At 40.2% G+C, this 22,690-nt stretch overlaps 1 protein-coding gene across 2 annotated transcripts; it reads left to right on the top strand.

Moving 5' to 3' along the window:
* The first annotated feature begins 7,606 nt into the window (after nucleotides 1-7,606).
* On the top strand, nucleotides 7,607-21,495 carry gpr45 (G protein-coupled receptor 45). Of its 2 annotated transcripts, none has more exons than XM_066641248.1 (3): nucleotides 7,607-7,723; nucleotides 19,353-19,507; nucleotides 19,925-21,495. In XM_066641248.1, exon 3 carries the CDS (start codon nucleotides 20,000-20,002, stop codon nucleotides 21,143-21,145), a length of 1,146 nt encoding a protein of 381 aa, XP_066497345.1. In that variant the 5' UTR covers nucleotides 7,607-7,723; nucleotides 19,353-19,507; nucleotides 19,925-19,999; the 3' UTR covers nucleotides 21,146-21,495. The 2 variants fall into 2 exon arrangements, with proteins under 2 accessions (XP_066497345.1, XP_066497344.1); XM_066641247.1 differs by lacking the exon at nucleotides 7,607-7,723 and adding an exon at nucleotides 14,526-14,820.
* Nucleotides 21,496-22,690: the final 1,195 nt, after the last annotated feature.

Below are 22,690 nucleotides of genomic sequence, written 5' to 3'. Positions count from 1 at the left end.
CTGTGTGTCTCTCTCCCGGTGTGTGTTCCTGTGAGGGGCTGCGCTCTCTCTCTCTCGTTGTCCCTGCAGCTCTAAATGTAAGGAGCAGTTCAATTTGTTGCGTTTTTTCCTGCTCCTTCTTCTTGAAGAACTTTTGTCTCCGACTGACTGTTACCCCCCCCCCCCCAACCCCCGTTTTAAATTTCGCGGATGATTTACTACCCACCGGTTGCGTGGCAACCAAACCCAACCTGCACCCTGCGCGTAGCTGACTTAAGTCGGATTGAGCCCGTTACAATAAACCAAGGAATAGCAAGTTGGGTCACTAAGTGTTTTTTGATGCTTTAAAACAACAGCTATATAATCCATAAAATAATATAATTCTATAAAACTGTAGTGCGACAACAAGAATGTTCATTAAAAAAGCTAGAACAATAAAAACACTAGCGATTAGCAACACACCCAAAAACACCAATTACAAAAATAATATAACTAGCAAAAAAACTAACATCCTCAACCGGAAAACGAAAATAATTTTTAAATTCTAACAACAATAATGTTTTTATGAAAAAAAGTATTGAAACATTTAAACAACAATAACAATAATGATACTTTTATATTATGATTGTTATTATTAGTAGTATTCTTATTAGTATTAATATGGTCATACATAATACTGGGGTGATAGGATTCTACCACGCTAAGTATGTTACTAAATCTGTACTGTAGTATGTTGTAATATATTTTGCTGAAATAAACGTTAGAAATATTAAGAATGATAAAGTGTTCCACATGGCTGTTAAACATATAAAATCGTTTTATAATTCCTTTTTTAATTTACAGACATTTTATCACCGTCCTGCACTCGACAATCAAGGCTTTAAACCAATTCACAAATCCCAAAAATAAATCTTTTATTTCTATTGCATTTATTTTATTCATTGTTATTCGCTTCGGGTTTTTTCTTTTAAACGCTTTAACTCCTTGCTGAGGAGGTGTGCGGAGATCCTTACTTGACTTCAGTTTCAGACTCGAATATCTCCACTCGTCAGCGTTTATAATCAGCCTTAAAACACAACCTACATGTCCGAATATATCACCCACTTCTGCTTTTATACAGAATATAAAAATAAGATTTAGTATATAATGACTTTAAAGCGTGGAAAGTTGCTGTTCATTTCTTTAGCGCCATCTTTTGGACAAAGCGAGCGGTGTAGCTGCAATGGATCTCAGTAGAGCGGTGGTTGGTAATGATTTGTAGATAACTCGGGCAGCACGTGCAACGTGTGACTGCTGGCTTTATAGAAAATAGGGCATTATTTGTTCTATGCCCTGTTTCATTTTTCAAATGTATTATTTTTTTATTTGAGTTCTATGACTTTATATTATAAAGCTCTGGAATTTGCTATTCCAAATAGTTTATTATTACTATTATTATTATGATGTATTTCAAAGATGCAAATAATAATGAAAAAAATGTTAATTTCACTGGGATTCTGGACTTGAAGAGAATCAAAATATGACATTGCATGGTGATTTTATAAAGTTGTATATAATCACAGTAAGTACAAAAAATAATAATCTAAAACAAATAAGAAATATAAGATAATCTTTTTTTTTTCTATAAAATAGTAGGTGTGGGACTCAAAAGTGTCCGTAGGTGTGAATGTGTGAGTGTGTGTCGCCCCGTGAAGGATTGGTACCCCCTCCAGGGTGTGTTGCTGCCTTGTGCCCAATGATTCTGAGTAGGCTCCGGACCCACCGCGACCCTGAACTGGATAATCGGTTACAGACAATGAATGAATGAATGAACAGTAGGTGTGAGTGAGTGTGAAGAACAATGTTTTGTTCAGATTCTTCTTGATTGCATGAATTTGTTAAATCAATAGCACACATTAGTTAAAATCATTATTTATTAACCGCTAAAACTAGGTATTGAATGATAACCTCAAATAATATGGACTCCACAGTGAGAGATTTGGAAAAAGTTAAACCCACACATTCACACACAGAGTATCACACTCACTGGAATAATGTTGTTTGGTTTTATTCTAATGTTGGGCGTTACTTGCGGTTTGTTTGTTTGTTTGAGCAAATAAACACTCACTGTGCAGATAAATAGATTTTAAAATCTCATAATCTCTGGTGCCTAAAACCTTTGCACATTACAATATATAGAGAGAGAGAGTCCGGAAAATTCACTTTTGGTGTGAGTGAGTGAGTGAGTGAGTGAGTAGTGAAGTTAATGGAGCAGACTCTTCCAGTGGTCAGGGCTCCTCTGTCACACTCCTGCTGAAACCGGTGGCCAAGGTGTGGAGGGTCAGCTCTCGCAGCAGCAGGCCCCTTGCCCCAGCAACAGTCGCCAAGGTGACAGCATGTCACTTGCCCAGAGTTTAGGAACTGACTCGGAACGCATCACTGCCTCTGACCGCTAGCTGGAACTGCAGGGAGCAGGACAAGAGCATAGCAACAAACTAGTCCCTACACAAAGCGAGATTCAGCCTCTACATGCAATAATCCAGCAAATACAACAAAACGACATTACACTTAATGCCTGTTCAGCACTTAATTTCACCAGATGCAGAATACAGGCTGTGAACTTGAGTGACTTACATGATGATGTTTCATAGGAGGGAAGCAGGGTGAGAGCGAGAGATAGAGGGAGAGACCACAGAAGTGTAATAAAAGGTAGAGAATTAAAGAAAAGGAGGTGAAAGGTACTGCTGCTGGTGCTGTAGCTATCACATTAACCTGAGGATTTGAGGCACAGAGGAAATAGTCTGTGGGCTCAGTGGTTTAATAGATTACTTACAATTGAGCACAGGTATTTGGAGTTAGCCATTATACCCTAGAGGCCAGTGAGAAGTCTTAATGTGTGCTATGTGTTGGTTATGTCCAAAATAATAAAAATACTTAAAAAGTGATTTAAAAAAAAAACAATGCATTTTTATTTTTTGCCTGTTTAGTTTCACTTGCAAAATGTCAAATATATCTCCAACAAAAGCACGTGAGCAGGCATTAAAATTCTATAGGAATATCTTTGTTGTTTTTGGGGACAAAGTTCAGATCTTAGTCGGTGAGATGGGAGTGGAGACTGTATTGAGGTCATCAGAGGCACAGGCATCATTCCTGAGGGTTTCACGCACAGTTTACACAGCCATGCCATCTCTTTGATGGAAAAAAGGGAAGATCTGCACCTGAGCCTATTGGAAAAAGAAAAAAAAAGAAATCCAGTGATTAATACTAGAATATTTAAGTCTGTATTTCTCTGTGCATTACATAATGGTGCATGCAACAAAAAACAAAACAGATCCAAAAATGTAGATACGACCCACAATGAAGATAATGCCCTTAAACTTTCCTGGTAAAAACGGAGGATTCATTTGGGACGATAAACTCAAAATGTCAATTCACTGATGGATTATTTTTTTTGGTTGTTGTTGTATGTTTCATGGGACAACATAATCATTGTAATTAGACAACAACAAAATGGCACACTAACAAAATCAACAAAATCCTTTCATCGATAAGAGGATACTTTTCAGTTTCTATTCTATCATATTCCCATGTACTTATCTGCATTTAAAGGGGATAAGTGCAGGAATTCCTGTTGTTGGAGCTCGTCGAAACAAGCCACACGTTGCAAAGCAGAGAGTTTGGAGGCTGAAATAAAAGTAGTTAATTGGTGCAATACACCAAGGACATAATTATCTCTTTGAATAACTGGCGGTGGTTTAATTGCTGGTAATTGTTCTCCAAACCTTGTGTAGAAGTGATGAACACTAGATGGTTATTGTGCATCATGTGCTAATCCTGCTATTTAGGCTCAGTCATTAAAGTAGTGTGATAAGGACTCCGCAGTGGAAGAAAATATCATGAATGCACATGTTTAGCTGTAGTATTGCTGCTGTAGAATAGTACACACTCTCACGTGCAACGTTCCCCCCCCCCCACATGTAGCTAAAGAAGAATATAATGGGAACCATAGTTCTGAAAAACACAGACAAACACACACGCACACACTGGGATATATCCTCAGACATTTGGCATATTCATTTCAGTGGGCTTGCTGTTATCCTGTGTTTGCTGTTAATTATTGCCACATTGCAAAACCAGGCTTGGAGCTCCACAGGAAACAAACACTGATTAACGTGATTGGGCCTGCTGAGAATTAGAGTCCAGTTGAAGTGTGTTGACGGCTAAACTATTCCCACCCTCTAACCCCAGCAGTCTTACCCCACTGCCCTCTATGCCTTCTGAGGAAGATCAGCATTAAATTCCTACTCTGCCTGCCTCGGATACACAGGCTTTCGGCTAATTCAAGTCTTTAAAGGCTCAAATGAGGTGTTATGTTTGATAAATGTAATGACTTTGTCCATTGCGTCCAAAATTGGATTATGAGTGAGAGATGATAACAGTGAGACAGTCCAAAGCTCTGGAGTCTAAACACACAGACTGTTTTATACATGGAAGGAATCATTTTTCCTTACACTTAATAATCATTATTCGTAAGACTACATAACACCTACCTAAGACTTTCATGACACACGACACCTACAGAAGCATCTCGTATGCATCAGTGTGTCATAAAGGCTGCTTTTGTCTGTTTAAACCTTGAACCTTGATAACTGATGCTGAATGGATGTTCATGTAGGTTTATGTAAGGTGTCATGAAAGACTTATGCTGATGTACAGAAAAGTGTAAAGTGTTGCCAGTTTCTTAGTAGAAAGAGAGGAATGTGCACTTACAGTGTTCATTCATTATCTGTAACCGCTTATCCAATTCAGGGGCGTGGTGGGTCCAGAACCTACCTGGAATCATTGGGCGCAAGGCGGGAATACACCCTGGAGGGGGCGCCAGTCCTTCACAGGGCAACACAGACAAACACACAAACTCACTCACACACTCACACCTATGGACACTTTTGAGTCGCCAATCCACCTACCAACGTGTGTTTTTGGACTGTGGGAGGAAACCGGAGAACCCGGAGGAAACCCACGCGGACACGGGGAGAACACACCAACTCCTCACAGACAGTCACCCGGAGCGGGAATCGAACCCACAACCTCCAGGCCCCTGGAGCTGTGTGACTGCGACACTACCTGCTGTGCCACCGTGCCGCACTTACAGTGTTGTCACTTACAATTAAATTGTATTTATTTATTTATAAGCTCGGGAAGGAAAATTAAGGAGCACCCCAGTCTAGTCATTCATTCATACGCTCAGGGTTCATATCCTTTGGTCTGTCTATATGTTTGTTATGTGTATATGTTTGTGAATGTATGTGCATGTTAAATTGTGTGTGTGGGTGGGTGGGAGGGGTGTGGTTTAGTCTTGCCTCAGGTTAACTTATGAAGCATATATTTCAATGGTGTATTTAAATACACCTCAATAACCATTCATAAGCCATAAACGTATGCAGAAGGTAATGGTGAGACAATGTAAACCCAAATGTATTTACTCAGTGAAAGGGAGGCATTGTTTTTCATTCTAATTATCACTGCCCCCTACTGGTCTTTTGATCGAAATCTTGCACTTCACCGAGGGTAAGTCATTGACAGTATTGTGAAGGACTAAGGGAAGCACTGCTGCTCTACATTTGAGCTTTTATTGCTATTTTGTTTGCATAGTGAACAGAATGAGTCCTGTGCTCTTCTATATAATCACTTTTGTGACTGTCTTACACTGTAAATGTCTTCACAAATATTGAGGTGAGAGAAAAATGTCATCTGATGTCAGCTGAACTGATGCTTTGACCAGGGGGTCTTGTGGGCTTGGGCCCTTGTAATATCTTGAAGCTGTATCTTAATGACGTCAAATGATATTTTCACCAATCTGGTCATTTCTAAACGGCTAAACTGTCAGCTTCTTTAAACCTTATAACAATGCACTGTCTGTGTTGGGGTTTATCACTGAGTCCATAAGGGATAAATCACATTTAAGCATGACGGTGGTGTTCAGAGGGATCTTATTATCCATGCCACCAGCTGCTAAAGCTATTAGAAAATAAGAGTGCAGTGCCCAGTGAAGGGGATAACTACTCTTACTAAGCCAGTGGATCACAGAAAAAAGCCTTTTCTGCTCTAGCTTAAAGCTGTTAGTCCTATGTGTAGCCTGAGAGCTCAGGAGTATCCTATACATACACCCCTCACTGCAACAGTTACTGAGGCTTTCTCACAGCACTGACGCAGGAGGCTTCTCTGATTTTAAGAGGTCTACAGGTACAGTCCATAACTACACTGAAAATCTGTTTTTTCTATGTGAAAATTGAACAACAGAAAAACAAAACAAAGAATGACATCTTCACACAGCTGTTTCTGACAGAACACCAGCTTCAAAGGAAGGAATCTGACCAAAAAATAAACTGCTCTTTGTGTACGAAGGGCATAAGAATGATCTCGAATTTGCTTATATTTGAAAAGTGACTTTGAAAAGAGCAAACTATTGGACATTTTTGCTTCATTTCTTCTTACCAACTCCAGTGCACATGCTCCTTAAAGCAAAAGGAGGACATGATAAGTACTAATGCGATACAAAATTCAATCAAAGTGCTAACATGGGGGATACCAATGCAGACACTGAGAGATCACACCAAAATCCTCACAGACACTGAACTCAGTCATGAATTGCACCCAGGACTCTGAGATCCTGGTGCAGTGTGGCAGCAACACTTCCTGTTGTGACATCACACTGCCATATAGAAGTTATGATTAAAACATTGGGAAAAAATGAAGTAAAATTTAACAGACTTGTGCTCCTCACTTTTCCACTTTATTGTTGCTTCTTGTTGTTTCAGATTCAGCAACAGGTAGTTCCACTGTCAAGCCTCCAGATTCTGGGGTTCTAGGTTCAATCCCCGCCTCCGCTGACTGTCTGTGAGGAGTTTGCTGTGTTCTCCCTGTGTCAGCATCTTCTCCACGTGCTCTGCTTTCCTTCCAAAGTCAGTAAGTGTGAGTGTATAAGTAAATGTGTGATTGTGTGATGCCTTGTGAGGAAGTAGTACTCTGTCCATGGGCTTTCACCTCATGATTCTGGGTAGCTCACTGACTCAACACAAGTCGGTTCAAGATTATATGACTTTATGTTTGTGGTAACAAGCATGTAAACTAGCTGAAGTCCTAATTCTGTACATTATAATCTGTAAAAAAAAAAAACATACAACAACTGTGAATATAAAAACTTCTCAGTTTGCACGTGCGCTCCTGTACACTCCAGGAGTTCAGTGGAAGGTACTGGTGTAAGTGTCAATCTTTAAAGCCAAACAAACACTGTGGAAGGAAGAAAGGGCAATCTGGGCAGTCCCAGCCAGTGTTTGTTGAATGGTGAATTAGACTCAACAGGAATCAGCATGCATTCTGTTATCAGGCTTTAATCATCCATTCAATTACAGGGCAGAAATATCGCCTCTAATTGATCTGGCCTGCCGATTTGTTTCGATTTCTCGTTACCTCAAGTCGCTTATCCCCTCTACCCACTGGCTGCTAATGAATGGACTCGTTAGGAGAGGGCGTGCCTAAGTGAAAGTGACTCTAAGCATGGAGCTGCCAGATGCATGATGGCAGGGAAAAGGCCGAATGTTAAAACAGCAGGCAGTGTAATGGGCACCTCATTCCTGGAGAGGCAGGCAGGAGAGTGGGCACCTGTCCATTAAGCCCCACTGCGGGGGCAGGAGTTAAGTGGCCTAGTCACAGTGGAGCTGCGAAGGGACAGCTGTCTGCACAACACAGCTGCAGAAAACCAGAGGTACTGACTGTAATGTGGAAGACTATAGAGTTATGGAAGACTTAGATGTAGGCTACTAATGACTCCTTAATACACACAGTGTGTGCAAACACTGGGGGTTTATCCTACATTTTCTACTGAAATCTGAGGTATGGGGAGTTTGTTCCATGTTTTTTCCTCAACAGTTTCTGCTTTAAAACTGTGAGGATTTGATTGAATTTACATTAACATAAGGTTAGATGCTGTTGTTGGATGCTGGACTCTGGATGCCACCTCAGCTCATCCCACGTGTATGTAATAGTGCTCTGTCACTTTAGATAAAACAGTTACACAGCCCAACGCTGAAAGAGTTTCATGTTCCTAGCTGAGTACATGTGCAGTTGCTTCAGGGCATTATTTCACAATTGAATGTCTATGTAAACATTGGCCAAAACTTAAAGTCGTGTAATTCAGTCATTTTAAGTTGTCTACAACATTTCTTCATGATCATTTTCTCCATAATCTGATGTAGTATGTGAACACAGGGATGGGGAGAACACAAACAGGTGATTATGTCCTGGGGTTGCGGCAGTTTTTCTTTTCCCGGATTAAACCTCTGATTAACCATCTGTTTTTTTTCCCTGTCTCTGTATTAAGGTATTTATTTCAGTGCTGTACTTTCTTGTTCGATTTCTCTTTGTGCCTCAGTCTGCAGTTGCGATTAAAAGGTTCAGTATTTCAGTCCTCAATGAGGACATTACATACACAAGGACTCCGTATCCCTTAGTCATCCACTTACACTGACAGTGCCTTTCAGTCCTTATAAGGCTGACTCTACAAATATCTCACCCTCAAGTATATGTTAATGTATACACCTTTGGTCTACACACTGGTATTCATTAGCATTAGAAATATTCTCCCACTGTAGAATAATAGAATTTCTAACTAGCTACATGACTACACCTCATGGGAAGCAGATTTGGGAGCATAGTATTTAGTGATTAACCTTTACACATATCATAAGCATTCTTCTGTTGTACTATTTTAGTGGTGGAGGAGAAGCAATCACTGGTTTTACATTGTTTCATTGTTATTATTGAATGAATATAATTATTATTCATTCATTCATTCATTGTCTGTAACTGCTTAGCCAGTTCAGGGTCATGGTAAGTCTGGAGCCTACCTGGAATCACTGGACGCAAGGCAGGAGCATACCCTGGAGGGGGCAGTACAACAATTAGTTATATATAAATAGCTATAATTACAATTAGTAGTATTTACATGCCACTTGCCTTTTTTTGAATATTTTTTATTCTATTTTTTCAGTGTTAGCAAATGTTAGCAGTGTTATTCTTTAATAATATTTGATAATATTTTCAGTATCTAATTATAATCATATATGAACGAAATAGCAAAATATATTCTATTTTATTTATGAATATACCTTGGTCGTAGCTTAAACAGTTTTGTTTATATTTTCTACAGAACTCCATACTATTTTCTATGAATTATAAGTGAGCATCATTTAATATCCAATTACAGCATGGTTGTTTACAGTTATTTGGTTCAAGGGCTTACTCTCAATACGGAGGCTGTTGTGGAAATATTGTGGGTGGGGCAGTGAAGGAAGAGTGATTTCTCCTTACTCAACATCCATGGCTGAAGTGCACATCAGCTGGGCACCTAACCACAACTGCTAACCAGGCACCGAGCTGGCTGTGTGTGTGTGTGTGTTCACTGCCACTGATGGGTTAAACGTGAAGTCCTCATTTTGATATAAACATGATGATAAAAGCATGTTTCATGTTTTTATTTCCACATGTCACACTTCCAGCACCTTCTCAAATAAAATTCTTTATTAAACTATATTAAAGTCTATATTCAGCTCTGCTCATTGAGCTCTGTAGTCATGCCCTGGCTGTAGGCTTTCCTGTGCTTTAGCTTCAGGGCCATGTATTTGCGCTTTAAGGAGAGCTGGAGGATTAGAGCTGTTCTACCCAGATAGAATTAGAGCAAACATCTGAGGGGTAATTGACGGGGAGATGAATTCTCAATTCACATCCAGTGGCTGCTGGCGTAATCAGCATATACGTGCTGCTCTGTGTTCAGAATAAGCACTGCAAAATGCAGGATGGGCACATCAACACATGACCTCGATGCTAATTTTGACTACTTTTTGCCACCAGCTCACGTCAGTGACGTGGGGAAGTAACATTTGAAATTACTGATTTTGAAGGCAGATCATATTTTTCCCTGAGATAAATGTAACCTTAAAGGCAATGTTTATGATTTTATTAAAAAAAAAAAAACAATTTAGAAAAACTCCTCAACATTTGCTGCTCTCCAGTCTGTTTGTGTGCATGTGTTTACAAACCCCAATGTCTGTAAATGGGTAAACATTTCTCGCTTCAGTATGCTAGGCTTTCTCTCTCAGCTCATGGCAGGAAAAACTGCATTTTTTAGACAAAAAAGAGACTTTCTAATGTTGAAATGCTTGATCCAAGATGGATGGATGGACGGAACTGACTCTAAATTCATGAGAGTGCTAACTGCATGAAAGTAAACACAGACTGTAAGTGCTAGAAATATATACTCGATTAACAAATGAGTTTCTGTGGTAAGTTAAATTTAAGCAATGTACAGTTTCCCCCCATCCCCTCAGAGAACAACATCTCATGTAAGAGTGGAAACATCACAGAGATTACATTGTTGTTACATTACTATCAATTTGTAATTACAGTTATTAATAGAATGTGTGTCTTATTGCCAGGGCATCAGTTTATATTTAGAGTTGTATAATATCAGTTTCTGAATCACCTTTTACTTCACTTGTAGTTGAAAATGCTTTGTTGAGACAAGTGTAGGAGGCTTCTCTCTTATCAGCTCTTAGTTTGCATAACCCATTTGATGCGCTGATGCTGGATAGCTAGGCTTAGCTGGAGAAGTTTGATGTCAGAGTCAGATCTCTTCATTGACATGACATTTCCAGTGGTTCCTTTTTGATCAGGCATGTTTCAACAGCATTAGCTTGATCATTAGGTCATTATTATCATATCATAAACTCGTGAGTATAGTTTTCACACTGAGAATGCACTGTATATGACAGCAAGGAAAATGTTCCTTTGACAATGTGGCCATCTTCTGGTCAGGCTTGGTATGACAGGATGTGACTGACCTATTACTAACGAGTGTGATTAGAGATATTGATTGACACAGAAATGTTATCAGACAAAATCAGCAGTGATAGTGCTGGATAGTCAATCATAGGAGGCAATATAATTTTATATTCAAGCTGTTTGCTATTTTCCATTCTCAGTCAGCTGATGGAGGCCAGTGGAACAGATGATCTGGGGCTAAAGCTGCAGTGTCACTGACAAACAGGATGTGAGTTCAAACATTTCAGGAGTTTGTTTCTCTTTTATTGCAGTAACAACTTCTACTCATATTGGATGGCTTCACACTATGGTCTTAGAATGTTTCTGTGAGGATTTGATTGTACTTAGCCATGACAGCCTTTGTGAAGTCAGGTACTGGGGTGATTGAGCTTTGTTCAGTGTGTGTTATGCTGAAACAGTAGGGCTATTAGGAGTTTAAACTCCTCAGTGTCACTGCTGACTAAGAACACTCAACCATCCAGAAATATCCATATATATATATATATATATATATATATACATACATATATATATATATATATATATATATATATATATATATATATATATATATATATATATATATATATATATAAGAGATAAAGTGATTTAAACACATTGAACACTTAGCACATAGAACATGGGTTGAAGGGGCCATGTCCATTGTTTGTTAATTTCCCGCTCTTATGGTGTTTGTGTTGGTTTATTCACCAAATCCACATTTATATTTTTTTAATTTATGGATTTATTTTTTAACTGTGCAAGCCTTTTTATGATCTATTTTGCTTTAACACTCACACAACAAAATTGAGGAGCAGAATACATGTTCCATACCTCAGGTTCACAAAGGGTTGTATTAAACTAATAATAGTCACATGACTCTTCTGTGGTGGCCATTTTGGGGACAGTGTGCTCTCCTTCCTAGAGCAGCTTTAATGTAAATAAATGTGAAAAGTGGATATATTTATCTCATAGACAGCTCCTCTCCCTGCTCTGGAGAGCATAGGTGTCTCCATTAAAAAGCTCCACAGCCTCTTTGCGTCAGTGACTAAAGAATTGCACTTTGTTTCCTAATGAGCAGGAGCCAATATAGGCAGAGCTAGCTACATTAGTATATTTGTTATAGAATCTGACAAAAAAACTGAACATTTTAAGGCTGGTTTATAGTTGACGTGGACACGGGGGCAGAGTGACATCATCATTGCTGAAATGGCCGAGTACGCAGGCCACATATCACTTGAAAAATGAAACAACGCACACAGTGATGGAAACGTCTCATTCGCTCATTGGCCACAGAATGTGTTCCAGGAGGTAGGATGGGGGCGAACCAAGAAGAGTCTGCTTCTCTCAAAAGGTGTCAGATCAAGCAAATGGTTAAGACTGTTTTTTAAATTCATATTTTGCAACAATAGATTGACATGACTAGAGGTACTGGTAATAAAAACATCTTGCCATGGAATAAGGCCAGCAGATGGCATAAAAAAGAGTTCTTTAGATTTTTCTTTGACAATGTGAGTAAAGACATCAAAATTAATGACATCTTTTTTATTTTATGAATGCATATACACACTTGGGTGCAGCCGTGGCCTTGAGGTTAGAGAAGCGAGCTTGAGGCCGAAGTATCGTCAGGGCCTGCAAAAGAAAATTCATTCACAATTGAAGTACACTTGAGCAAGGCACCTAACCCTCTGCTTCGTTTGTGTGTGTGTTCACTGCTTTTTGTGTAGGTCAAGAATTGTTTACTAGTCTGTGTGTTCATGGATGGGTCAAATGCAGAGAAGCATTTTCCCTAAGGAGATTAATAACTGTGTTTCTTCTTTTTCTTCTTCTTCTTCTTCTTCTTGTACAGCTCTTAATTCATTGATTGTTTTAACTTTTTTATTGTACTTATTTAAAACTATTTTATGTGCAGTGTAGGGGCGGCACGGTGGCGCAGCAGGTAGTGTCACAGTCACACCGCTCCAGGGACCTGTGGGTTCGAGTCCCGCTCCAGGTGACTGTCTGTGAGGAGATGGTGTGTTCTCCCTGTGTCCGCGTGGGTTTCCTCCGGGTGCTCCGGTTTCCTCCCACAGTCCAAAAACACATGTTGGTAGGTGGATTGGCGACTCAAAAGTGTCCGCAGGTGTGAGTGAATGTGTGTGTGTTGCCCTGTAAAGGAGTGTCGCCCCCTCCAGGGTGTATTCCTGCCTTGCGCCCAATGATTCCAGGTAGTCTCTGGACCCACCGCGACCCTGAATTGGATAAGCGCTTACAGATAATAAATGAATGAATTAATGTATAGCGTAGACAGTGTATGTGCAATCTCTGTTGGTTTACACTGGGACTCTACTTTGTCCCTACTTACTGTGCAAACTTCTGTAATTGTGTTATTACACTTGGGTTTTGTTTTAGTGTGTAAGACACATGCACAAGCCATGTGTAATTTTGTCTCATTGTTTTCACTTTGCAGTGAGAGAATGGAACTTCTCTTATTTTAATTGCACTTGTAAATCCTGTCTGTTTGGGCTGAAGTGTGAGTTGTTTTTGTCTGAAAATGCAAGATGTTTGATGATGCTTCCACACCATGACAAAACTAAGGCTGAATCTCAAAATTCTCCCCACACCCTATGCAGTGCACAATGTAGGTCATAAAATAATGTTTTTTGCACTCACGTAGTGTATGTCACATTATAAAACCATTTATATTCAGCTATAAGATTCACATGCTGCCAAACACAACAGCTCTGTTTAGAAACTTGCTATGAGTAAATGGGCCAGGGTTCCTGAATTAAATATCTATAATGTTTCTTAATGAGATATAATGGTTTTAACAGAAGAAGTAAATCTATCTAAACATCCCAGTGTATAAAGAGACATAATAAACATGGAATGGGAAGAAAACTTCTTAAAAATGAAGGAAATATGTTAATATCTAGATTGTTGCTAGCTAGGCTTTACGCTGTTAAAATATTTGGGACTCATCACAAAGGTAGCTACTGGATGGCACTCTAATATTCAAGAGAATGTAATTAAACTGACCCAGAGCACAGAGCTGAGGGTCTTTATACCTTTATTATTAAACATGGTTAGCGTACTTCGTGCTTTTCTGTGGAGATAAGAACTGAGCTTCACTGAATGTCTGTCTGTGTAGTTTAAAGTGAAGGCCTGGGTGTGTGAGCTTATATAGAAATAGTGCCGCATTAGGACATCTGTTAAACTCAAGTTCAGATCTAATATGCAAATCCACAGACTCAGTGAGTGTTTGGCGAATCCTCTCAGGAGTGTGATGATGTAAGAGTGTGTTTATGTGTGTGTGAGTGTGTTTGTGTGGGAGTGTGTGAATCATGCTTGGTGGCTCAGGTGTGAGGAACTGACGTCAGGACGGACAGACGTGGAGTGGGTACATGCTGTTCTCCTCATGGGTCAGTGAAAGAAGAGGCTTTATGGTTGCCCGGGCGACGCTTTACTTAACGCTGGTGGCACTTTCAATTTTTACTGCTGTATGTATGTGGTGGTCACTTGTGTTTTGCCATAGGACACACACATGCACACACACACACACACACACACACACACACACACACACACACCTCAACTCCTAAAGATGATAAGAAGGTGATATACAGTGATTGATGCTAATATATGTCACTAGTGGGAAATGTGGAGACATACAGGACACAAGGAACGCGTGATTCCCGTCAAATGTTTTGGGGTACGGGCTTGAGGACATCCACAAATGAAGATGTTTTTGATGTAAGCGATGTTTGGATACTGTCTGTTCTTGGTGGTACCCGGCGATTAAAGACGCGCTGAAGGTGTTATAACACAGCAATATTCGGTCTTTGTTGTGGTGGCTCTTTAAGAGTGAGATTCCCCTCTTGTACGCAGCACGCGCCTCACGCTCCGCGCGCGCCCCACGCAAACAGCGCGAGGGAGACTCTCAGCAGCGACAGCACGCGCGACCCCTCAGCTCCTTCTCAGCTCGTGCTCCTCTCGGAAGAACAGGTAAAGCTTTATTTCTCAGAGTAGTCCGCTATCAGTCTCGTGTTGATCAGGAAACACCGCGCGCTCTGGTTCTGGCAGCGATTGAACAGACCCGCATCGACGAGAAAATACCGCGTCGTTTCTGTAGCAGCTCTCATGGCCATGTACATGACAACAAACCGAATGCAGCGCGGACACTGATACCGCTGCTAAACTCATACTGACTCGCTTAGGCAGTGATGTGTTGACAATGATTCAGTGATGTTATTTAGCTGATACTCTCTTTCAGTGAGAGACTAAGCTGTAGCCATGTTCATGCAGATACACTGTAATTGAATTTACACATCCATAATATACACATACACACACACACATACACACTGTGTGTGTGTGTATGTAACTAAATTGATACAGTTTATTAAAGGGTTAATAAATACATTTTAAGGCATTTTTATTTTTATATATTTATTTATATCATGTCCACAAAAGTATCAAATGCACACATTCACACATTCAGTGTTTCTTACATCACAAACCTTTGGAACAGGTCCCAAGAACTTGCATGTTCATAGATCCACAAGTACTGAATGAAGGCAAAGGTTAACAATTAAATCTAGGCATCATGTATTACATAAGAATATTCATTTCTTGGAAATCACATTGAGTATTGAGGTTTAGAGGTTATATCTAAGTCACAATAATTAAGCAGCAACATTGATCAAATCTGATTGAACTGAAATGATCTGTAGCAAAGTTTACAGCTGTTGCAGGTAAATAGCTCTAATAAAGTTTCACTAATACATTTTAACATGAAATACAGCATCCTAAGAATAATCTTTTTGAAAATATTAGTCTATATTTTCTCTCTTTTGATTGTAACTTCCTGTTGTGACTGTGCTGCTGTGTGTAAGATGTGACCACTAGGGGCTGAACCAAACTGCAATACTCCAAAACTGGTTCCTGACTGAGCTGCACATTTTTGGTTCTTGAAGGTATTTGACTCCACATACTGGTTAAAATGAGCCAGTCTATAATGTACAAGCTGACAAAACTAAACCAGAGGACTACAGGGAAAGGCAAGGGAGAGCTGATAATAGAAGGATGCAATCATGAAGTAAAGCATGTGATGTTTATTATAAAATTTGATTAAGGGTCTCCGTAACATGAACTAGGTCTTTAAACGTGTGTCTATTTTCTTGTCTGGGCAATGTGCATTTTGCAACTAGTAGGGAATCCCTACAGAGACTCTGAGACTCACTGAACCGAACCTTATTCAAGATTGATTCAGCGTAGCTTAATTACTCAGTTACACCAGTTCAGTGAGCTGATTTATTGCCAAAATTCGACTGGAAACTAGTCAAAATATCTGAAGAACCATTCTCATGAAGCATTGCAATCGACCTGCGTTTTTAAACCACAAACTACAGCTGAAAATTCTGATACTGTCAGAGTACTGTAAACACACACAAAAAAAAAAACCCTGGATATTCCTATAACTCTTTGAACTCTCTATTGTTGTGTCTGTATTGCTCTGACGTATGATTAATTTAACCTGACATTTGGAATTATAATATCCATAATAAATTTATGCAAGTGATACATTGATAAAAGTGCTACTTATTATTATAATCATACACAAAATAAGATGTAAAATACCCTATGCCAGTCCATTAGATCTTCACATAGGGCCCACCACACTCTCTTCCTAGCTGCAGTCACCAAAATTCCTGTTGAATCCTACACCTCAACACTACAGTTGCTGTGGCCTATGAGTACCCAAACCACCCACTGTATCACTAGCTATTTACAGGGGTCATCCTTTCGTTGGTGTATTAACTGAATTAAGCCCACAACTCATCCAAAATGCTCAACAGTGTATTGGTACAAATTTACAATGATACAAATAATACTCAGATATTAATGCAAGACAAAATGACACACTGATTTGTTAGTGGTTCACTGTCCTGGAAAACCATCAACTTATTTTAAAACAGGATCTTGAGTATTGTGCATTGTGTTCATATCAGTTGTTTGCAATAACTTACTTTGTTCAAGAAAGTAAACTCTTCAGACAACTGGTTTCTATCGCCAGCGACTCTGCTCATTTTCTACAATGGAGCATTTTGCACCAAACCTCTGTGAATGCCTTTGTTTATCCTCTCTATTGTATTTTTAATCCTTGTCCTGACAAAAACTCTGAGGAATCACTTTTTCATCATTGCACATTCACTGTGCCGGGCTACTTTTCACTCCAACCTGCCACGAAGTTGTGGTTAAGAGTTTTTCATGTGTCCTCTGTGTACCATTTAGCATTACTTAAGTAAACAGTGTTTCCACCAGCAACCATATGGATTAAAAGCAAGCCATTGCACTTTAGAAGGTGATAACACAAGGAAATGATGTTCTGTGAAATGCAAACTGCAGAAAACGGGTTTTGTAGCTCCACAGCTTTATGAAATCCACGATGAGAAAAGGTATGTGTATGAAATGGTCTGAGTGGTTTTAATGGAGGAGTGCTGGGCACCGTATTCAGTGTCTTTAGTGGGGTAATACAGATCAGTGTATATAGAGGGATAATACTGAGGAGTATTATCTTAACTCTGGCTCTTGAGGAACAGGAGAGGAGCTGTTGAGTTTAGTAATCACTGCAGGGCTTCAAGAGTTCTGCTAGGTCATGAGTGACACATCGTACAGCATTCCCTTCTGACCAACCCTCATTTGAAAGGGTAAATGGCTTCTGTTCTCTTAAACATCAAAATCAGAAATCTGCACAGCATTTCACACAGAGCAAACCATCAGTCCTGACGTTCACCGATCACAGCAAACCTGCCCATTCAGGTCTATTGAATATCAACATATTACATTACAAAATATTCAGTCTATGTTTATCCTGTTTTCTATTAGAAACTCAAAGCTAAACCTATTGTCAGACACTTCCTTGTTGTGGCTTTAAAACACAAACAGATTCATCTTTATTCAACTAAATCCCTGTTGGCCTTAGGTGTCAGAAACAAATTTTCAATTTGGAAATTATTGGATTCTATCTGGGCAGCATGGTAGCGCAGCAGGTAGTGTCGCAGTCACACAGCTCCAGGGACCTAGAGGTTGTGGGTTCAAATCCAGTCTGTGAGGTGTGTTCCCCCTGTGTCCATGTGGGTTTCCTCCAGGTGCTCTGATTTCCTCCCATGGTCCAAAAACACACGTTGGCAGGTGGATTGATGACTGAAAAGTGTCCGTAGGTGTGAATGTGTGACTGTATGTGTTGCCCTGCGAAGGACTGGTGCCCCCTCCAGGTTGTGTTCCTGCCTTGCACCCAGTGATTCCAGGTAGGCTCCAGACCCACTGCGGCCCTGAACTGGATAAGTGGTTACAGACAATGAATAGATTTTATCTTAAAAGTCTCTGAATTGATTAACAAAAATTTAAAAGAAGATTCTTATTAGGTTTATTACACAGTGTCTGTATCATATTATTAATAAATATTTTCAGGAAATCAATAGATGTTAAAATGCATAAACTCTACATTACACAAAGTCTTGTGTAAAAATATCAGGGAGTGTGTTGGAATATTTCAGTAAGGATTTGATGACCTTCAGCCATGAGAACATTAGTGAGGTCAGATAGTGATATGACATTTCTGGATCACTATCACCACTCCAAGTCATCCCAAATTTATTCAAAGATGTTCCATCGCATTAGTTCCACTGCAGTGGGGCTTCAGACCCTTCTTGTCCAACTCTCAAGCTCACGTGTCACTGCTTCAGAAGTGTAGCTTTATCAATATCTATAGAGAACTGGTTTACAGTCATATTGTGGCACTCTGAATTGAAATGAACCCAAACTACGAGTTGAGCAGGAGTTCCCATTCCTGACTGGTGCTATCTGCCCTTGATCATTTCACCTGAGAATTCTCATCTTTCACATTCTGTCAGAATCTCACTCCAGCTATAACGCATATTCCAAACTAATTCCATACCAGGGCAAAGAATAAGCCAAATCATCTACATGAGAAACTCTCATTTAATGAATGCTTTTACTGATATTTAAACATTGTAAACAGTGAATAAATCCTAATTCATCCTAATGAATTGTCACTGTAATGGAGAATCTGCATTCAAGTGATCATTTACAAAATAGGTCACTGTTACCCTGCCAGGGAGATTCAATAATGCTCTCCCTGGCAGAAAGGATCGACTTGTTGCTATGGAATTGACAGTCTGGTTGCTAAGGCGAATGCGTATGGAGAATTCTGCTACAAAATGTCTTCAGGAGAAAGTAAACACAAATTTTACATATGAATTTTTATTATATAAATAATGGCCTGCAAAATCTTTACAAAGTTTACACTCTCCAGTCTGTTTACTGACACTGACTCCAGTTTCATTATCATTTAAAAATATATAGTCATTAGTGGTAAAGTGAATATATTATAGTGATCACATTCCAGGGAAATTTAGGCAGATTTTATATCTTCAATACTGTAACAGACCAGGCTCCAGATTTAAGTGGAACTCCGTATGTTAACATATATTGTACGTGTGTGTGTGTTGCAGGTTCTTGCCTAATGCACCTTGACGTGTTTGACCATGTGTGTAAGAGAGATCTTCAATCATCTGTGTTGAAATTATCCTTTGCTCTGAACACTCGACCCTGTCCTCAACTGAGAACAGCCTGCTGCAGTTACCATGGCAACTGCAGCATCCAGTGAGTGAGTATCTTTGATCATTTATCTTTATTTCATATCTAAAATCTCCTATGCTTCATGTCAGTCACTTGGTTATGAGCACTGGACTTGCAAAATCGTATCATTGATGTCCGGTTTGGAAAAGATATGGATGGTATTGTTGTGAATGTCTTTAATGTTTAAAAGTTTCCCTCTTATCTCATCACTAACTCTGAGCCTTGACCTCACTGTGATTGAGTGTCAGCTTGTCTGATTATGTAATTTTCAACTAGCGTCAGAGAAACGTCAATCCCTTGCATTCCACCTCAGATCTCTCTCTGTGTGTCCTTCTAATTCTGGCATAGCCATTCCCACCTTCAGTTTTCAGCATGAGGTGGGCAGACGCTCCTGCTTTAGATTGTTTCACTTAACTTACTTTTTTGTTTTGGGTTATTTTAACAGTAGAGAGTGACTTGACAGAAGACCATGGTGGAGGAGTAGAGCGGACCCTTCAGCTATGGACTGACATTGGTTGTAATGGACGTTTACACCATGTCCATGTGTAATACCAGTACATTGGAGCCATGTGACCTGCTGGAGCCAATAGAGGCAGAGCTGCCCGACGTTGAGACGTCCCTCATGCCTGCCATGCTCAGGGTGGCACTGGCTGCCATCATGATCTTCATGATCACCATTGGTTTCCTGGGCAATGCCATTGTGTGCCTGATCGTCTATCAGAAACCAGCTATGCGATCGGCCATCAACCTGCTTCTGGCCACATTGGCCTTCTCGGACATCATGCTCTCCCTGTTGTGTATGCCTTTCACCGCTGTCACTGTGGCAACCACGGACTGGAGTTTTGGACCTGGGTTCTGTCGAGCCTCTGTCATGCTTTATTGGCTCTTTGTCCTGGAGGGTGTGTCTATTTTGCTCATCATTAGCGTGGATCGATTTTTGATCATTGTTCAGAGGCAGGACAAACTGACACCGCATCGAGCCAAAATTTTGATTGCAGCATCGTGGGCATTGTCTTTTTGCGTGTCCCTCCCTTCTGTGGTGGGCTGGAGGACTGCAGGAACAGCTAAACAGGCTCCCCAGTGCATCCTGGGATACAGTGACTCGCTGGCTGACAGAGGCTACACTGTACTGTTAGCAGTGGCTGTTTTCTTTGTGCCATTTAGTGTCATGTTGTACTCTTATCTGTGCATTCTGAACACAGTGCGGAGAAATGCACTCCGTATCCACAACCATGCCACTGAAGGCAGTGTGGGAATCAACCATGTGAGCAAGCTGGGTCTAACAGGTCTGCAGCGCCCCCCGCAGGTCAATGTTGACATGAGCTTCAAGACTAGAGCCTTCACCACAATCCTCATCCTCTTTATCGGCTTCTCTGTGTGCTGGCTGCCTCACACAGTAGTGAGTCTGCTGGCAGTGTTCAGCCGGCAGTTCTACTTCAGCCCGGCATTCTACCCAGTCAGTGTAGGGGCCCTGTGGCTCAGTTACCTCAAAGCTGTCTTCAACCCTGTCATCTACTGCTGGAGAATCCGCAAGTTTCGTGAGGCCTGTTTGGACTTTATGCCCAAAACCTGCAGGTTCTTTCCCAAGGTTCCAGGCCGAAGTCGCCGACGCATAAGGCCCAGCAATATTTATGTCTGTAGCAGTGAGACCCAGTCTTCAGTTTAGGATTTGGACAAAAATATGCTACATCAGTGTTCAGGGTACATCATTGGAAATACTTTTCATCCGTTCAGCACATACACCATTTATTCTGTCCTTTGCAGTTATCAGTCAGGACATAAAAGTTATGTATTTCCAATGGACTGTGATTTTGAAATACTTGCTAACAGAAAAAAAAACATGCATGTTTGCACTCTAAATTCAGGTCATCAAGATCATTTGTTAAAAATTTAAAACAATTTATTCACATTGTATTTGTCATGAATGTTCATCAAAGCAATACAAGTATGTGTTTTTGACCTATGTTTTGTGTAATATATGTTAAATCAATGTTCCAAATAATCAATGTGTGAATAAAGCAGCTGTCTGTGAACTGTGTCTTTACAATAAACTATATTATTATTATTTTTATTATTATTACATGTGTAAAATGGAATAACTCGACAGTGAATATTCAGATCCGATTTTTATCAGTAACATGGGGTCAAATACTAAAATTATTCATTCATTCATTCATTCATTCATTATCTGTAACCGCTTATCCAGTTCAGGGTCGCGGTGGGTCCAGAGCCTATCTGGAATCATTGGGCGCAAGGCGGGAATACACCCTGGAGGGGGCGCCAGTCTTTCACAGGGCAACACAGACACACACACACACATTCACTCACACCTACGGACAATTTTGAGTCGCCAATCCACCTACCAACATGTGTTTTTGGACTGTGGGAGGAAACTGGAGCACCCGGAAGAAACCCATGTGGACACAGGGAGAACACACCAACTCCTCACAGACAGTCACCCAGAGCAGGAATCGAACCCACAACCTCCAGGCCTCTGGAGCTGTGTGACTGTGACACTACCTACTGCGCCACCGTGCCACCCAAACTAAAATTAAGGTTGTAAAAAAAAAAAATTAAGATTGATAATTTTCTGTAACAGCTTCATCCTGTTCAGTGTCACAGTGTGTCTGGAAACCACCTGGAATCAATGTGCGCAAGGACAAACATAGGGATCCAGTCTATCAGAGGGCACCACACACACAGTCACTTATACACAAAAGTGGACTCTTTTAAGTAACCAATTCACCTACCAGCTTTAGTTTTTGAATTGTGTGAACAAATCAGAGGGAATCCACACAGACATAGAGAGAACACAGCAAACTACTTGCAGTCACCTGAGGCAGGGTCTGAATCCACTAACTCAGGACCCTGGAGCTGTGTGACAGCAACACAACTTGTTGCAGCACTGTGCCACCCTTATATATAAAATGGTAATATTCAACCAGTTAAGAGTCAGCCTTGTATTTGCTGCCACCTCCACCAGAAACATGGAAGGAGCTCTAAAATATCATTGCGGATAAGTATTTCAATCTCATGCTGAAAATCACATTTTTAATTTAAGTACATTTCTAGGAGGCTAAAGAGTTGTTTGACTGCCTTTTTTGCTAATCATACAAAAGCATACAGTGTATTGGGGCACACCCTGGACATGTTTCTGCTTGTCATTTCCAACCTGATTAAAACTGATTAATATGTAATAATGTGTAATTGC

This window comes from Hoplias malabaricus, chromosome 12 (genome assembly GCF_029633855.1).
Source record: "Hoplias malabaricus isolate fHopMal1 chromosome 12, fHopMal1.hap1, whole genome shotgun sequence".
Taxonomy (NCBI): Eukaryota; Metazoa; Chordata; class Actinopteri; order Characiformes; family Erythrinidae; genus Hoplias; species Hoplias malabaricus.
The sequence above is the reverse complement of the archived record's forward strand: the minus strand, read 5'-3'. Positions and strand labels throughout refer to the sequence as shown.

Excerpts from the sequence above, each read along its gene's own strand:
- gpr45 (XM_066641248.1), top strand. The coding sequence starts at position 20,000 with ATGGACGTTTACACCATGTCCATGTGTAATACCAGTACATTGGAGCCA.